The 13,954-nt window shown below is 40.4% G+C and overlaps 1 protein-coding gene across 16 annotated transcripts in view; it reads left to right on the plus strand.

The window, feature by feature from the left end:
* Positions 1-5,141, plus strand: part of EPB41L3 (erythrocyte membrane protein band 4.1 like 3) — a 150,581-nt gene extending 145,440 nt beyond the window's left edge. For 14 of the 16 annotated variants that reach the window (XM_065668036.1, XM_065668031.1, XM_065668043.1 and 11 more), the window contains 3 exons: positions 852-932; positions 1,197-1,313; positions 2,569-5,141. In XM_065668036.1, the coding sequence (XP_065524108.1) occupies positions 852-932; positions 1,197-1,307 (192 nt within the window). In that variant the 3' untranslated portion in view covers positions 1,308-1,313; positions 2,569-5,141. The other 2 variants (XM_065668032.1, XM_065668033.1) reach the window with 2 other exon arrangements.
* The last annotated feature ends 8,813 nt before the right edge of the window (positions 5,142-13,954 follow it).

The following is a 13,954-nucleotide window of genomic DNA, read 5'->3' on the forward strand; positions in this document are numbered from 1 at the left end:
CCTTGGGTGTGTCTGTGCAAGCACAAAACGTTGCTGTGCAAAGACTTAACTGCAAATACTGTCTGGAACTGGAAGCAGTGTAGCTACGCTGGCATCATATTGGGAGGAATAATTTGCCTGAGAATGAGTCTCTGTTGACATGACTATAACTCTGAGTCTTGAGCTATTATCTCTGCACAATGTTGAAAGCACATAGTAAATATGTATCATGTAATCATAACAGGACATGAAGTCACCTCAGACACCACTGTCATGTTGCTAAGGAATTTGCCAACAACCAAGCCAAAAGCTTATGGCTGCACAAACGATACTGGGTCTTCCAAGTTCCAAGATAGGATCTAAATAATAGTTCTTCCCTAAGGAGAGGCCCTCTTGGTGCTTGACAGCTCTCTTACCAATGTTCACCGAGGACAGGATTTCATCTTTCTATAGTGAAATTCACCCTTCAGTAGGTGAGCTATAGAGAGGTCATACTGCCCTGTATGTCCTTCTGAAGCCTGCAGCTGGACTTAACTAGGTCTTAATATGAGCTGTCTGTATGTCCATTCTTTTTTCATGGAATGAATTTACCATGAATAACTGCTATTTTTGGCATACAAACATCTCTTCTGACACGTGCAGATTGACTACGATCAAAATTATCTATGTTAGAAGGACCTCTGGAGGTCATATAGGCCGTCCAGAGCAGGCTAACTTCAGAGCTGCTCTGGTTGCAGTTCAGGGTCATTCCCTTTGTGCATAGTGTTTAAGATAGTTCAGTCCAGTCACCTCTGGGTTCCTGCACTGAGCATTCTCTGGGTGAGCAGCAGCCCTCTTTAAGTTACTGACATGCATTTGTCCCTCCCATCTAGACTGTGAAAGGCGGCATCTCAGAGACAAGAATTGAAAAACGAATAGTCATCACAGGAGATGCAGATATTGATCATGATCAGGTAAAGTCTATAAACTGCTAAAGGCTGTCCTGAAGACTGCCAAAGAGAATATTTCTAAACATTGCTTTAAAAGATGCTATTCATACTGGCATGCCTTAAGTTAAACTGGATTAGTAGTTAAATCACTGATGGTATATTCCATATTTTAATCATTTTCCTCATTTGTAAATTGTGTAATATCTCATGAATCTCTCCACCTTGCTACTGATCATGCATGTTCCACCTCCTTTTTGTTTTTGCCCTTCTGTGGTTTCCTTGGGATAGGCGCTGGCTCAGGCAATTAAAGAAGCCAAAGAGCAGCACCCTGACATGTCAGTGACCAAAGTAGTGGTACATAAAGAGACAGAAATCACACCAGAAGATGGGGAGGATTGACCACAGGTAAGAGGACTAGATGATTTTCCTAGGCATTTACTGGGCTGGCATGTTGCAAATGTTGTTTTCCTACCATAGTTCACCTCTAATTCCTTCCTTTCTTTCACTGGCATTCGCAAGTTGCATTTGTGCTTGTTATCAGTTCTGGTATTTAAATGTAAACCACATTCAGCTCTAAATACCTTTCTTCATTCAGTGATGCCAGCTGGAGAAAGATAAACTACTCATTTGCTTTTGTTGGCTCTCTAGAAAGTCCTCGTTGTCCATGCTTTGATATAGTCTAATTTTCCAATTCTGAAGTCAGAAAAATCTGTTGTCTGCTTCTATGTCATTTAAGAACAAATCTATTTTGTTCTTAAAGGTACGCATTTTGTTTAAAATGCCAAGGGAAAAGCGTACAGCTGCTTTTTAAATGTCCCATGCAGATAATGTTACAAATGAAAGTTTTAATTCCTAACTTGCAAAGGTGTGACCCAATGTGCTTTTGATTTTACCTTTAAACCCAGCAAATTAGTGTGTCAGTATTTGGATGTCTTGGCTTTCTTGTATTTTAAAGAATATTTTGTGTTTTAAAGCAGCATTGTTTATCAGAATGAGATGATAATGCAGCTTTTTTTTGTGCCAAGTTCTTTTTTTGGGTAAAGGCATGCTTCTAGTTGTGGCTGGCTAAACAGATGTCTTAATATTACTATATTTATTCTGTGTGCAAAAACATGTCATGCATACTAACCTGCTATGCAAAGGCCGTTAATGCCAACATCATTGCACAAATTGCTTTGAATGCTGTATGCATAATGGGAAAAAATAGCTGCTTGTCTGATTTGTTTAAGTCAATAGCAGCATTTTGTTCTTAAAACAATATATATTCCCTAGCACTTGGTGTAAGTAACAGAGTATAATGCACAGCACCTTTTGAAGCTGTTTTGCTCTCCTGCTTTTGGATATACAGACCCTAAAGAAAACTGAATTTCAGTACCTGTTATTTATTTGGAAGATGGAACCAGTCACTGAGGAGTGAGTAGCTGTGATTCTTGTAGTGTTCTGCTAATTGTTTCAGAGACAACACAATGTGGCTTGCTTAAAAGTCTATTGAAGTCACTAATTCTTTTCATTGGCGTCAGTGGACTTTGAATTTGGGCCAAGTTGCTTATACTGGGATGATGCCGTTTCAGACAGCTTTTGTTACACGCACAAATTGACAGAATCTTTTTTGCAAGAGTGTAGTTACTTCAAATAATTAACTTGATTCTCTTTCCCACAGGAATAACCTGGATTGCATATGAATCCAGACATACCCACCAGTAGGAATACGAGAGCCTGTACGGAGTCTCAGTTCCAACCTGACTGACTTGTATCTGTCTATGGAAAATTTCAGTACAGAAGAATTGATCTTGACCATTAATTAAGAAACTGGCAGAGATACCTTCCCATAGAAAGCAATCTGAATCAGCAGCAGTTAAACAATATTGCATGAAGCAACAATAAAATTACAGAAAAGCAGCATTTTTAATTTTCTTAAAATGTCTAAGTTTTCAGCTATACCTGCACGTTCATAAACAATATAAACAGTGATCTCATGTAACACATAAACGGTTCTAGCCTTTCACAGTTTATTAAAGTCTAAACAAATTAAAATTTGTTAGGTGGCAAGCCTTTTGTTTACAGATATTGTAAATGAAGATTACCCCCAAAATGCTAGAAGCTGTATAGGTACTGTGTATAATGTTTTACCACACATTAGATGTGCCAATAACACAGTTTATTCAGTAAACAACTTGAATCTTATATTTGTTTCATCTGGTTTTATTACTGCCCGATAAACAATGACAAATCTTTACTCTTATCGAAATATTTAAATGCTTACAAAGTGTGCTTTGTATACCTGACTGAATACCTTATAAGGTAGTAATGATTTTAGTGTATTAACTTTAATGATTTTTGTCAGCATTGTTCAGAGTCAGCTTCCAGTCACCCTTCACAGATCCTAACCTTGTAAATTATATGTAGTTATTTTGGAGGAAAAAAAAATAAATCTGTATTTTACTTAGTTTGCAGCATTAGAAAATTATGAATCTGAAATAACCGTGATGGTTTTCTATTGATTTCCCTTTTGTTCTCAGAGGAAAACAAGAAAAAAATCTGTTTGAGAATCTGGTCAACATTTACTATCTAGTTCAGAGTCAAGCCTTAACCTGTACAGAACGTTCACTGAAAACTCATTAGTGTCCAGCTATAATACCCACTGAAGGGATAGCATCCATTACACTGTCAGCTGCATCACAACACATGGTGAATGTATGTTTCTGCATAGTGAAATAAAAGTGGTAAATGCATCCAAAATTGTATTGTTCTGTGTCTAAAAGCACCTAGTGTTTTTTAATATTCAAAACATTAAGTTGTATTTGTAAGACACCACAGGTTTTATTCATTTGCACAGTAGACATATTTTGTCTTCAGCAGCTGACACTGCACTGTGCAGACAGTTGGAGTTAGCAGAGCAGCCAAAGGGATGACGGTGTTCGCCTCTGGGCATATGATGTTTTCAGAGGAAAAGAAGTATTTGGTTCCTTCCGTTTTCTCTGATTATGCACTGTTTCACCGAAGCTAAACAAAGGATACTGTGGTTGCTTAGAAAGTAAAGGCCAGTAGCACTTGGTCCAGATCCACTCTGGTTTTGAAGTTTTGTTCTGCAACATGGATAAAATTGTCTTTAAAGCAGTACTTATCTGTTCGTTTTTCTTGCTCCTTTGACACATCTCATTGACATTCCCCTGGTAGCTCAAGAGAAAATCATAGCAAATAATTCACCCTTAATCTCTGTTTCCTTGCAGAATTAAAAGAAATGGGTACAAGCAGACCTTTCAGGACATAAAGGGCCAAATTTGCCCTTCATTGTTTACACAGGGCTCCCTTACACTGAAGTCAATGTAGTTGGCTTTAGTGGAGAGCAGGATTTGACTCAGTGACATGTTAATAAATATTTTCTTAATTTACAAAAAAAAAAATAGTATATATAAAGAGAATAACCTGTAGATAATAATTAAAAGTAATATCCCAAGGCTTTTAAAACTTTGCCCTTAGCCTCTAAAACATCTTCCTTCCACCAGCCATTCTTCATGCCTTTAATCCAGAGTGCTGTGTAACTCCCCCTTACCGCCATCATTGCTTACCTCTTGCCTAATGCCCAACACAAAGATTACAGTCTGTTGTGATCTTTGACTGACCTCTCCTCCTAGTCCAAGATCATCTCCGTTCTCAGCCCTCGTGGTGATGGTAGGCTTAGGTCTCTGGTGTCACCAGTGCCCGGTGGCAGCCAGGGCTGGAGGAGGTAATCACCCCGTGTCTCCACAGACGGCATGCCAGGTTCTCACTACTGCATCAGGAGTTTAAAGATAGACTCTGAAGCCATATTGATCTTCCCTCAGGTGCCCCTCATGTCGTCGCCTAAGAAACAGCCTTGTATTACCTCAGAGAGACGTGAGGCGATTGCACAGCCTTCTCTCCAGAGTTAGTGTTATATTTTAGCATGGCTTGAGGAGATTGTATTTTGGTGATACTGCACAGTATGTATGCTGTCTAAAGATATTGTATCTTAAAAAGTTAGCCTCCTTGGAAAGGGTGCTCACAGCTAAGATACAGCCTGAGCATACGCAAACTGCGAGGAGATGAGAGTGGACAGGCAAGGACATCTCAGTGCCACTGTTGGCAGTAGACCTAGCTCGGGGGATGGTTCCTATAAGCAATAGTTTTGGTTTTTGTTAGAAACTGTTTCTTGGGTTGTCTGCCTAATGCTGTGCCACATGAAATAAAGAGCACCTGCCTGTTTCTACCAACCATCTTTTGTCTCGGTCTCTTCTCATTTATTGTTGATTTCTGTGCAGCTTATTGACTTAAAACAGATATTCTGTCACTTGAAAACATTACGAACACAGACACCAGTAGAGCCTCACTTGTTACAGATGGAGTCACAGCTTCAGCCCCATGAGAACTGGCTTCTCCGCACCATTGAAGCAGGTGACCAGGATGATTGGCAGGGTCTCACACACTAGGTAAGGATGGGCACAGCAAGCAATCACATTGATTGTGGCCGTCAAAATAGTCTGTTAGTTAAGATCACAAGGCCCATTTGCAAGCTTCACCTTTACATCTTCCCTCTTTACAAGTAGTAAGGGTGAGGTAAAGAAATGTGTCCCCCTGTTTTATACAGGAACAATAATGGTCTAGGTTCTGCAGAGCTAGGAATCAAACCTTAATTTTTAATTATTTTTTGTAGCCTGGTCTATTAAACGTTTGTGGCAGGCCTGAGGCAATGCTGAGATACACTGATTATTTTTTTTTGTGTGTTTGTTGAACACACCAGCAGCACATACTATATACTGTGAGCTGTATTGCCCAGACAAAATCCTGTCCAGTCAACCACGTTTGATCAAACTGTCTGGCATCATATTTATATTGTTAGTTCCCGTACATTCAGAGACCCTACACAAAAAACTATCTCAAATGAACAGAGTTCAAATACCAAAGGAAACCCCATTTTCTTTTGACTTTAGCTATTACAAAGCATTAAGAGGAAAAGCGTTTTTCAAGGTACGTATGTTCCACACATACACTATTTTGAAAATTAATTTCAGCTCTTCTATACTGTTAACTTCGAGGAAAATCCTTAATTGGGCTATTTCCCCATCCCAAGTCTTAATCCACTGTCTCCTGAAGTAAATAAAAGAGGAACACTTGGCTAACAGGAGATTAAAATGCAATTTCTACATTGTCTTTTTTCCTTTCCTCTCCATTACATGAAGAAGCAGATACTTGTTTTCAAGTGTTTTCTGTTGGTACTGAACATACTTCAGCTGACTCCAGTGATCTAATCTCCTGAGATGCCTTCACAATTTATTTTGCTTCTGAAATCCACTATCTCTAATTACAGGCTTTCAGTGTTGATGTTTTCTATGGCTATGTTCTGATGAAATTACACCAAACTCCATCAAGTCGAGTAAGACCAAAGTCCTTTCAAACAGGATCTGAGGTTAGATGAACACAAAACAAATGCTTTCTATGACAACAGGAGCTGAACTGGACCTCCTGAAGTCCTCCCTATACATCCCAAGGTATAACGGTGTTTTGAGGTACTGTGGGTGGACTAATGGATGAGAAATTCTTACTCCATTGTACAGGGGAAATGTAGCACTTTTCTTAAATCTACAGATTTCAAAGGCTTTATCAGTCTTACACTGTAAATGATGCTGTCTTTTGTTGTTAGTGTTATGCCACATCAGCGAAGAGGTTGTCCATGGGTGCTTTGGGTTCCCTCAGAGCAACACAAAGTACCAGCCTTCCTAATAAAAACATGGTCATATTGCTTAAAAAGCCTGTTATTAGTTATGCATCTTTCAGTTCTGTCTCAAATAGGGATTTAGGTTTAAATAAACGATGAGGCATATTACTAATAGGTCTCAGGTAAAAATGTTTTTTACGAATTCCTGTATTCATTTATTGAAGCGGTATTATTCTATTATCTTGGAGGTACTGTTAGCCCTTGTTCATACTGTATTTTTTTTTATGCCATTTGATTCTTTCTCTACGCTTTGTCTGTCTCCCATTCAACATCAGTCTTGCTTCTCAGCTAGAACTAATGGCTGCTGTAAAGACTGGTAGGAGCAGAATTTAAAAAATCCTTGCTTCAGGGAAACCAGTAGACACAAATTATGCAGCCATCTCAGTCAACTCTCCTTCTTCATCTCATGCTCCCAAATGGAGCTATAACCTCCATAAATCAGTGACCTCACTCTTGCAGCTGCAATGATCATCACTCCCTGTAAGCAGGATTAGTGGTCTGTCTTTGAGAATGACTACAGTGACATAGAGGAAAAAGAAAAGATTACTGACACTGGAAATTATTTTCATTTTTAAACACATTAGACTTTTATCTGTACATTCTACCAGCTCTGTTTTCATCAGTGCAAAACTTAAATACAAAACTTTTATTCTTGCTTCTTTTTTTCCAGTTAACTAGGAATTTCTTTTCCATTTTCTAGAAGTATCTTTGCTGTCTGCTTCTGTGTAGAGGAGTACCAGGACTCGTCTGTGCACAGCCAAAGCTCAAGCAATGATTTCAACTAATCTGGACTTCAAAATACAGATACCAGAACATGTGGAGCTTTGGAGCTGCCTGAATTTTTTTGCCCCTCTACTCTGCACTCGTGAGACCTCACTTGGGAGTATTGTGTACAGTTCTGGTGTCCTCAGCATAAAAAGGACATGGAACTGTTGATACAAGTCCAGAGAAGGGCCACAAGGCTGAGCACCTCCCATATGAAGACAGTCTGAGAAAGTTGGGGCTGTTCGGCCTGGAGAAGAAAAGGCTGTGTGGAGACCTCATAGCAGCCTTCCAGTATCTGAAGGGCGGCTATAGGGATGCTGGGGATGGTCTATTCATTAGGGACTGTAGTGATAAGAGGTAATGGGTTAAGACTTAAACAGGGGAAGTTTAGATTGGATATAAGGAACAAATTATTTCCTGTTAGGGTGGTGAGGCACTGGAATCGGTTACCCAGGGAGGTTGTGAGTGCTCCATCCCTGGCAGTGTTCAAGGCCAGGTTAGATGAAGCCTTGGTTGACATGGTTTAGTGTGAGGTGTTCCTGCCCATGGCAGGGGGGATGGAACTAGATGATCTTGAGGTCCTTTCCAGCCCTAACTATTCTATGATTCTATGATTTACAACCCAGAACAGCATGTTTCCACACCAAGTCCTGCCTTACAGCACACATGTTCCTCTCAAGTACTGGGCATACACTCTTTGGTGAATAATCCCAGGTGACTATAGTGTAAAATATAGCTGGTTAGACAAAGCACATTAAAGGGTTCAGGGAAGGATGCATCATAAATCATACAATAGAGCAAAGAAAAAAGAAAAAAAAAGGCAATATATCTGAAAGTACAAAAGCACATAATTATGAAACCTTCACAGCCTCTTCCAGTAGGAAGAGTCTAGCTAATATGATGCTCATTCTTTCCTTAAATCAAGAGGATACTAGTGCAGATATCTTTCTTCAATGTATTCACAAGGCTGATTCTTGGACATATCAGTTTTCTGTCCAAACTCAGTTGATGGATTTAGCATTTGAAGGCTTCTAAAGACATTTATATTCCTTTAGTCCAATCTCTAACTCATAACCGACTTAGACAAATGTGAATCTTTTTTATATAGTCACAGAAGTTTTGACAGTTTCACCACTCATCCTTATTGCTCCTAAATCCCAAGCTACTGGACAAAGACACGCACATACACACACATACATCTTTCCACAGAAAATTATTTGTTCCAAGAGTATCTCTATGAAATTAACCTTGAATATGCATTAAATAATGGATTTGTTTTGTTTTTCCATTCAAAATGCCATCTGGTGACTGACACGTCACAAGATTATTCTTTTCCTGCAATCAAATGCAATGTGTCAGTACAAATACTTCTTGTCATACTGATCTATAAAAGTGAGTGTAACATGAAAACACTGCAACATGTTGCCTGCCATCACAGAAATAACAGGCTGTCCTGAATATCTGCATGAGGTGGTCCTGTGGCAAAGAAGCTTCTGCAAACTCTGAGAAGAAAGCCTGTATTGGTGCTTACCCCACCACTTCACAGTCATTTTAAATTTTCTTTGTCCCTTCCTGCTTTCTTTTATGTTCTCCAGCTTAACCTGTTTGTGTTTGATCTACCCAGCTCCTTTCTTCTGCATCTTCTTTCCAACTTTTCTCCTGGCTTATGTGCCTGTGTTATTTCATGGTATTTTTAACACATACCAGGGAAATACTAGGGGAAAGACTGCCCAAATCCAGGGCCTGCACACCTCCCTTTGCTATCTTAGTGAAGCTGCTGCTAATTACTCAGCCATGAGCACAAATGTCAAGTAGTGTCTAGATTAATGATGCAATAGTATGATCATTTGCATTTGCCCCTACATAAACAGGCATGAAACTACAAATATGGGTGAGCAAGCTCAAAGCATTCCTACACTAAGCTAGTAATATCTCTGAATCTACAAGAAAAAACAGCTATTCCTGAGACTCCAAAGTGATCTGATTACAGCTGTACATCTTTGGCTAATGACGTCCATCTTAAAATCTCTGCTTGGCTAAAGAAGATCTCTGTTCAGCTACTCTGGCAAGTAGATTTATCATGTATCAATCAGTAAAGCAAACATTCTTTGTCAAAAGTGATGTGCAGTGTTGGCCCAACAATTAACACATACGCACACCCCCCATATCATTCCTGCATTAGGCAGTGTTTTGCTTCTAGAGAGAGAAATAACGATCTTTTGAGACAACAGTTACGTATAAGACTATCTAATATGGATGCCTCATCCTTTACATCTATTTTCCCCTAGGGAAGGAAAGATTAGACAGAGACAGCAGGATTTCTCTCTTGATTCTTTTGGGAACATACTCATAGAAATAAGTCATAAGTCTATGGAGGCATTGTTTCAGACAGGGCAAGCCTTTGTCCTCATAAGATGTGGTATTTGAGAGCATTGGATCTGCTGGCGTCTTTTCTATCTGGTTTGCAGAAGTTTCCTCACCAGCCTTTTTTGCTCAGTTACACTTTGACTAATTAGAACTACACTGGGGAGAAGCCTGCCTCTCTTGTTCTGCTTCTGCTTTCTACATTCCCTCCCTCCCCTCCCAGCTATTTTTCAGTGTTTCTCATTGTATGCATTATCGGTCTCTTGGTGTTCATCACCCGGTATCATCTTTCTTGCAGCAAAGCTTTCAGCTTCGTCTCTACCTTTCCTCTCTGGGATGGAGTCATGGCACCTCATGCTGAGCTTTTGTGCCATTTTCCTGGTAAAGAAAACAATGACACAAATCACAAGACCTGAATATCTGACCTTACCAGTCTTTGGATTCAACCTGCAAATACAATATCCCTACTACCTCAATTACAGAAATTTTCACAGACATCCATATGCATGCAAGGTGTTGTGCCTACTGACTTGTCAGCTGATACCTATGGCCTGTTTAGAGCCTGCCATGACAGCAAGCAGGGCTAGGTTCTGCACTTCATAAATACCCACATACTGGGTCTCAGTCCCCTTGGTGGATCTGCCTGAGCACTAAACCTTTGTGTGCGTTGAACAGAAGTGCATACAATAGGTACCAAAGGAGAAACTCAAACCTAAATAATGGTTTGGTTGTTTTTTCTTGAATGATAGACACAACATGTCTATACCCATTTATCAATAATTATTCCCTGTGAATGCCCACCATCATTCATAGCTCTTCATACCCTCCTGCTATGGCTGATGAGCAGACGTTCACAGAAGTTTCATCAGAAAACTAATATCAACCTGAATTCAGCATACCCCATTGCAGATGTTAAAATATACATGACTAATCTCATGGCTGATGAAGAACTAGTTAATATTTCCTGCAATATATTTAATAGAAACTTCCTTTAGACTAAGCTCAGTTATCTGCTGCACAGAAACAGCCAACTCTCATATCCATATAAAGGTGACTTCAACAATAAGAATATCCCCAGCTAACACACAGCAAAGCTGAAAAGAAGGTTAGTATCTTCTCCCCAGAAAGTTGTAGGAACTCATGAAGAGCCTAAAACAGTCAGGACCAATGAGGAAGGGCACTTCCTACTGTTCAGCAGTAAGACAGACATCAACCTCACAAATGGTTACAAATACATTGTTTGTGTCTGAATGTGTATTTGCTTCACTTGCAAAGAGATGCCTATCCAGTTCATAACAACTATCTGCTGACATTCAAGGGTAGATTCCTCCACATGCCCTCCTCCACGGTTGTATGCTATAAGTTCAACAGCATGGCTTGTCAGCATCTCACTTTTATAGATCGTAAGAGTACCAGAACATGAAAAGCAACTCCTTCTCCTTTCTCTTTACTATCACATTCTGAATAAAATTACCAGATAGTTCTCAGATCAGAGTTGCCAGAACCTTATTCTAGACCTAGAATAAGGTTGGCACCAACAATTAACACTGACTGGCATTTGAGAAGCACCTGCCAGCTCTCAAGTCTTCCAGAATACTGCATCTGAAGTAATTTCTCTTTCTAGATCTCACTCTTGATAACTTTTTCTGTCTTCATTGCTCTACAGCACTCAAATGGCTGCTAATAATACAACACAGTTCAGCACTTCTGGAAGCTCAGCAGTGAAGGTTAAATGGCCATTTTCTTGATTAATTACCATTGTCACCCGATATGCATGCAAAACAGTACGAGAACTTGGGTGATGAAATTTGCATTTTGAATGACAACAGTGTCACTGTCCTGCACAAGCTTGGTGGGTTCAGCTGCTGGGGTAGATTTCTGTTTGTAACAGAAGTGATAAAGTCTGAGGGCACAGCTCTAAAAAGCCCTGCTTCAGCCAGAGAAAGTTGTCTGTGACTGGCGAGAATAAATATAGGAGATTAGAGTGTGGATTCATTTCCCCTACAGGGCATACAAAATATTCTCCATAATCTCACCATAGGCAGCCAGAAGTATCCTGTGACAAAGACATATCAGCTTGGTGGAACACTTGTCATTTTGAATTGATATTATTTTCTGTGTCTTTGTTCCACTGCAAGTACAAATAAATTAGGCATGGCATTGGGAGTTGTGAGGCAGACCTTCAAACAGAATCATATAATGGTTTGAGTTGGAAAGGATCTTAAAGATCATCTTGTTCCAACCCCCTGCCATGAGAAGGGACACCTTTCACTAGGTCAGATTGCTCAAAGCCCTGTCCAAGCTGGCCTAGAACACTTCCAGGCATGGAGCAACTTCTCTGGGCAACCTGTTCCAGTACCTCACCACGCTCACAGTAAAGAGCTTCTTCCTATTGTATAACCTAAATCTACCCTCTTTCTGTTTAAAGTCATTATCCCTTGTCCTATCACTACATGCCCTTTTAAAAAGTCCCTCTCCAGATTTCTTGTAGGACCCCTTCAGGCACTAGAAGACTGTTACAAGGTCTCCCCTGATTCTTCTCCTCTCCAGACTGAACAAGCCCAGCCCTCAGCCTGTCTCCATAGGAGAAATGCTCCAGCCTACTGTTCCTGTTTGTGGCCCTTCTCTGGACTTGCTCAAGCAGGTCCATGTCCTTCCCATGTTGGGGCCCCAGAGCTGAATGTAGCACTCCAGGTGGGGTCTCATGAGAGTGGAGCAGAAGGGGAAAACCACCTCCCTTGTCCTGCTGGTCACGCTTCTCTTGATGCAGCCCAGCATATGGCTGGCTTTCTGGACAGCAAGTGCATATTGCAGGTCATGTTGAGCTTCTCATCAACCAATACACCCAACTTTCTCCTCAGGGCTGCTCCCAATCCATTCTCCACCCAGCCTGTATTTGTGCTTGGGATTGCCAGGACAGTGCCAGACAGGGAAAAAGTTATGACAGTTCTAAAAGAAAATATATAGCATCTGCCTATATCACACAGAAATAGTGAAGTTATTTACTTTGTAAAAGAAAGATTGTAGGCTCTGGGGTCTGGGATTCAAACTAGCCCAAACAAACAGGTCTGAAGTATATAATCCTGAAAGAAGGCTATAGCATACAGCAGATATGTAGCAGATACACCAGATTGCACTGAAAGCAGGAAAAGTAATTTCAAACTGAAGTTTTAATGTGTGCTTGTACTTTTAAGGACCACACTTGTGAACAGAAACTGCAAGAGATGTTATATGTGTGTCCTGGGTTCAGCAGTAGCTGTCATTTTTCTCCTTCTTAATAGCTGGTGCAGTACTGTGGTTTTGACTTTCAGCCTGGGAACAGCGCTGATAACACCAATGTTTTTAGTTGCTTCTAAATAGTGTTTACTCTAACCAAGGACTTTGGGAGTCTCATGCTCTGCCAGGGAGGAGGGGAAGTGGGGAGGAAGCAGAGACAGGACACCTGACCCAAACTAGCCAAAGAGGTATTCCCAACCACAGCATGTCATGCCCACTATATAAACTGGGGGCAGTTACCCAGAAGGGTTAGACCACTGTTCGGGTCAAGCTGGGTATCGGTTGGCGGGTGGTGAGCGGTTGTAGTCTCTTCCCTTGTTATTTCCCTTACCATTATTATTGGTGGTAGCAGCAGTGGTTTTGTGTTATACCTTAGTTACTGGACTGTTATCTCAACCAGTGGGAGTGACATCCTTTTGATTCTCCTCCCCATCACTCCAGGAGCAGTGGGAGGAAGGGGGGGAGAGAGCCAGCGGCTGCATGGTTCTGTGTTGCTGGCTGGGCTTAAACCACTACAATGTGTTATTAATGAAGAACAGTTGGAGCCTGACTTGAAGCAGAATGAGAAAAGAAGAAAGGAATTCTGCTGTGGCAAGTTTTATTTGGGCAGCAAACAGAATTCTGCAAGGTACTCCCATTTCTAGATACAATCTTTTTGACATTTGGTAAACTTTATGCGGAATGTATACATTCCGCTGTTAGCAGGAACTACAATTATGTCTCTTAAAGCCTTTGTGCCCTTTAAAATCATAGGTCTCCAAATGCTTCATGAAACTGCAGAGTATTTCTTTGAAGTATGATCTTACCTCAGAATTTTACTTCAGAGGACTAATATTCCTTTAAAAGGGATTTTTTTTCCACACAGCACCTGGAAGTAACCCAAAGGAAATCACTAGAATTATGATTC

Source organism: Lathamus discolor, chromosome 2, assembly GCF_037157495.1.
Source record: "Lathamus discolor isolate bLatDis1 chromosome 2, bLatDis1.hap1, whole genome shotgun sequence".
Classification (NCBI taxonomy): Eukaryota; Metazoa; Chordata; class Aves; order Psittaciformes; family Psittacidae; genus Lathamus; species Lathamus discolor.